This window comes from Ipomoea triloba, chromosome 4 (assembly GCF_003576645.1).
Source record: "Ipomoea triloba cultivar NCNSP0323 chromosome 4, ASM357664v1".
Classification (NCBI taxonomy): Eukaryota; Viridiplantae; Streptophyta; class Magnoliopsida; order Solanales; family Convolvulaceae; genus Ipomoea; species Ipomoea triloba.
In genome coordinates, this window is record NC_044919.1 from 14,550,995 (window position 1) to 14,552,848 (window position 1,854).

A 1,854-nucleotide genomic window follows, 5' to 3' on the forward strand; every position below is an offset into this window, starting at 1 on the left:
ATATATATATATATATATATATATATATATATATATATATATATATATATATATATATATATATATATATAATCAGGATCATATGCGATCCGTCCTTCCCGCACAAACCAGCAAACTATATATAGAAGGAATGCACTGCAATTACTACACGAATGTTGATACCTTGCCCGTGCATTTCTTTATGAAGCTTGGAAATGCGGTGCATTTGTGTAGTAATTGTAGTGCATTCCTTCAGTTCACACGTTTACGCGAATAGTTCGCACTTGAACCGGACCCTATATATATATATAATTCTGAATTTGATCATTCTTAATTAGCTTGTATTTGTTTTGGGTGGTTTTCAGTATGCACATAGGCGATGTGTGCAAAGGTGGTGCCATGCAAAGGGTGACACTGTATGTGAGATTTGCCACCAGGTAATTAAGTTTATTTTTTGTTAGATTACGATTGTCCTGAGTATGAAGGTAAATATTCTATTACTTGAAGTGCAAACAATACTAGTTTTATAGTTTTAACTCGAAGTGGATTTGTGTTTAAATCTTTCTCTTTTATTTATTTACTTGCTTTTCTTTCACTGTAGCCTTTCAAGCCTGACTATAAAGCACCTCCTCGTATTCATTGCTATGGGACCTTAAGGTGATCAATTAAGTTTCATACTTTACATTTTTTTGGCATTATGCCAATATAATTAAGCTTTTTTAATATACGTATTGTATTTATTATGCATTTGGTGTTTATTATATCAGGAGAAGTGCGGTAATTACAAGCATAGACGTGAGTAATTCACGTCCGTTTGGAGCATGGTTAAGAGAGCAGAATGGGAATGATTCATCTAATTCTTGAATATAATATAATCATCATTATATTGTTTTCTATATTTCTCAATCTTAAGACAAATTAATTTGGTCAATTTTGTTTAAAATTTGATGAATTCCTTGTATTCCTAGTTTGCAGCTGCAAATTTCTTGAACTTTATTTTTAGCAAGACGCTCACTGGCTAAGTGTCCTTTCTTTGTTTAAAAAAAATAAAAATAAAAATAAAAAATAAAAAAGGGATCAGGGTCAAATAGACCCTCAAACTATACTCATTTGTGTAATTAGGCCCTTTAACTTCAAAAGGTTCCAATTAAGTCCTTACACTTGTTATTTTAGAGCAAATAAACCCTCTAACATATTGGTGACCTGTTATTGTAGGTCAACTAGACTTCTGGCCAACTCCTACGAACCTCCGACCAAACTCCGATGAGTAAAACAACATCGAAAAAATTGCGTTAGTTCTACCAGAGAAGGCGACCCGACAGTGTCGCCATCTCCGTCGAACGGAGATGGAGACCATTTTTTATCTCCATCTCTGTCGAACTGGAGATGGAGGCCATTTTGGTCTCTATCTCCGTCGAACTGGAGATGGAGACAAAACTGGTCTCCAACTCCGTTCAACTGGAGATGGAGACCATTTTTGGTCTTCATCTCCAGTTCGACGGAGATGGCAACACTGCCGGTTAAGGCAGGTCACCTTCTCTGGCAGAATGCGACTTTTTCGGTGTTGTTTTACTCGTCGATTTGTCGAAGTTGGCTGTAAGTCTAGTTGACCTGCAATAACAGGTCACAAATAGGTTAGAGAGCTTATTTGCTCTAAAATAACAAGTTTGATGGCCTAATTGGAACTTTTTGAAGTTGAAAGGCCTAATTGCATAAATGAATATAGTTTGAGAATCTATTTAACTCTTATCCCTAAAAAAAAAAAATTATAGAATGTAAGTTATTTCTTATGTGTTTCTTCTACCCTTATGGTAAATTTGAGATATTACAAAATTTTTGTAATTTTTCTTATAGGATTTCTTATTTGATTTATGA

The 1,854-nt window shown here is 34.2% G+C and overlaps 1 protein-coding gene across 1 annotated transcript in view; it reads left to right on the forward strand.

Moving 5' to 3' along the window:
* LOC116015862 (E3 ubiquitin-protein ligase MARCH8-like) overlaps positions 1 to 1,503 on the forward strand; it is a 3,251-nt gene extending 1,748 nt beyond the window's left edge. Inside the window, exons 2-5 of the mRNA XM_031256031.1 lie at positions 345 to 416; positions 581 to 636; positions 747 to 756; positions 1,276 to 1,503. Of these exons, the coding sequence (XP_031111891.1) occupies positions 345 to 416; positions 581 to 636; positions 747 to 756; positions 1,276 to 1,503 (366 nt within the window). The remainder of the gene's footprint in view (positions 1 to 344; positions 417 to 580; positions 637 to 746; positions 757 to 1,275) is intronic.
* The last annotated feature ends 351 nt before the right edge of the window (positions 1,504 to 1,854 follow it).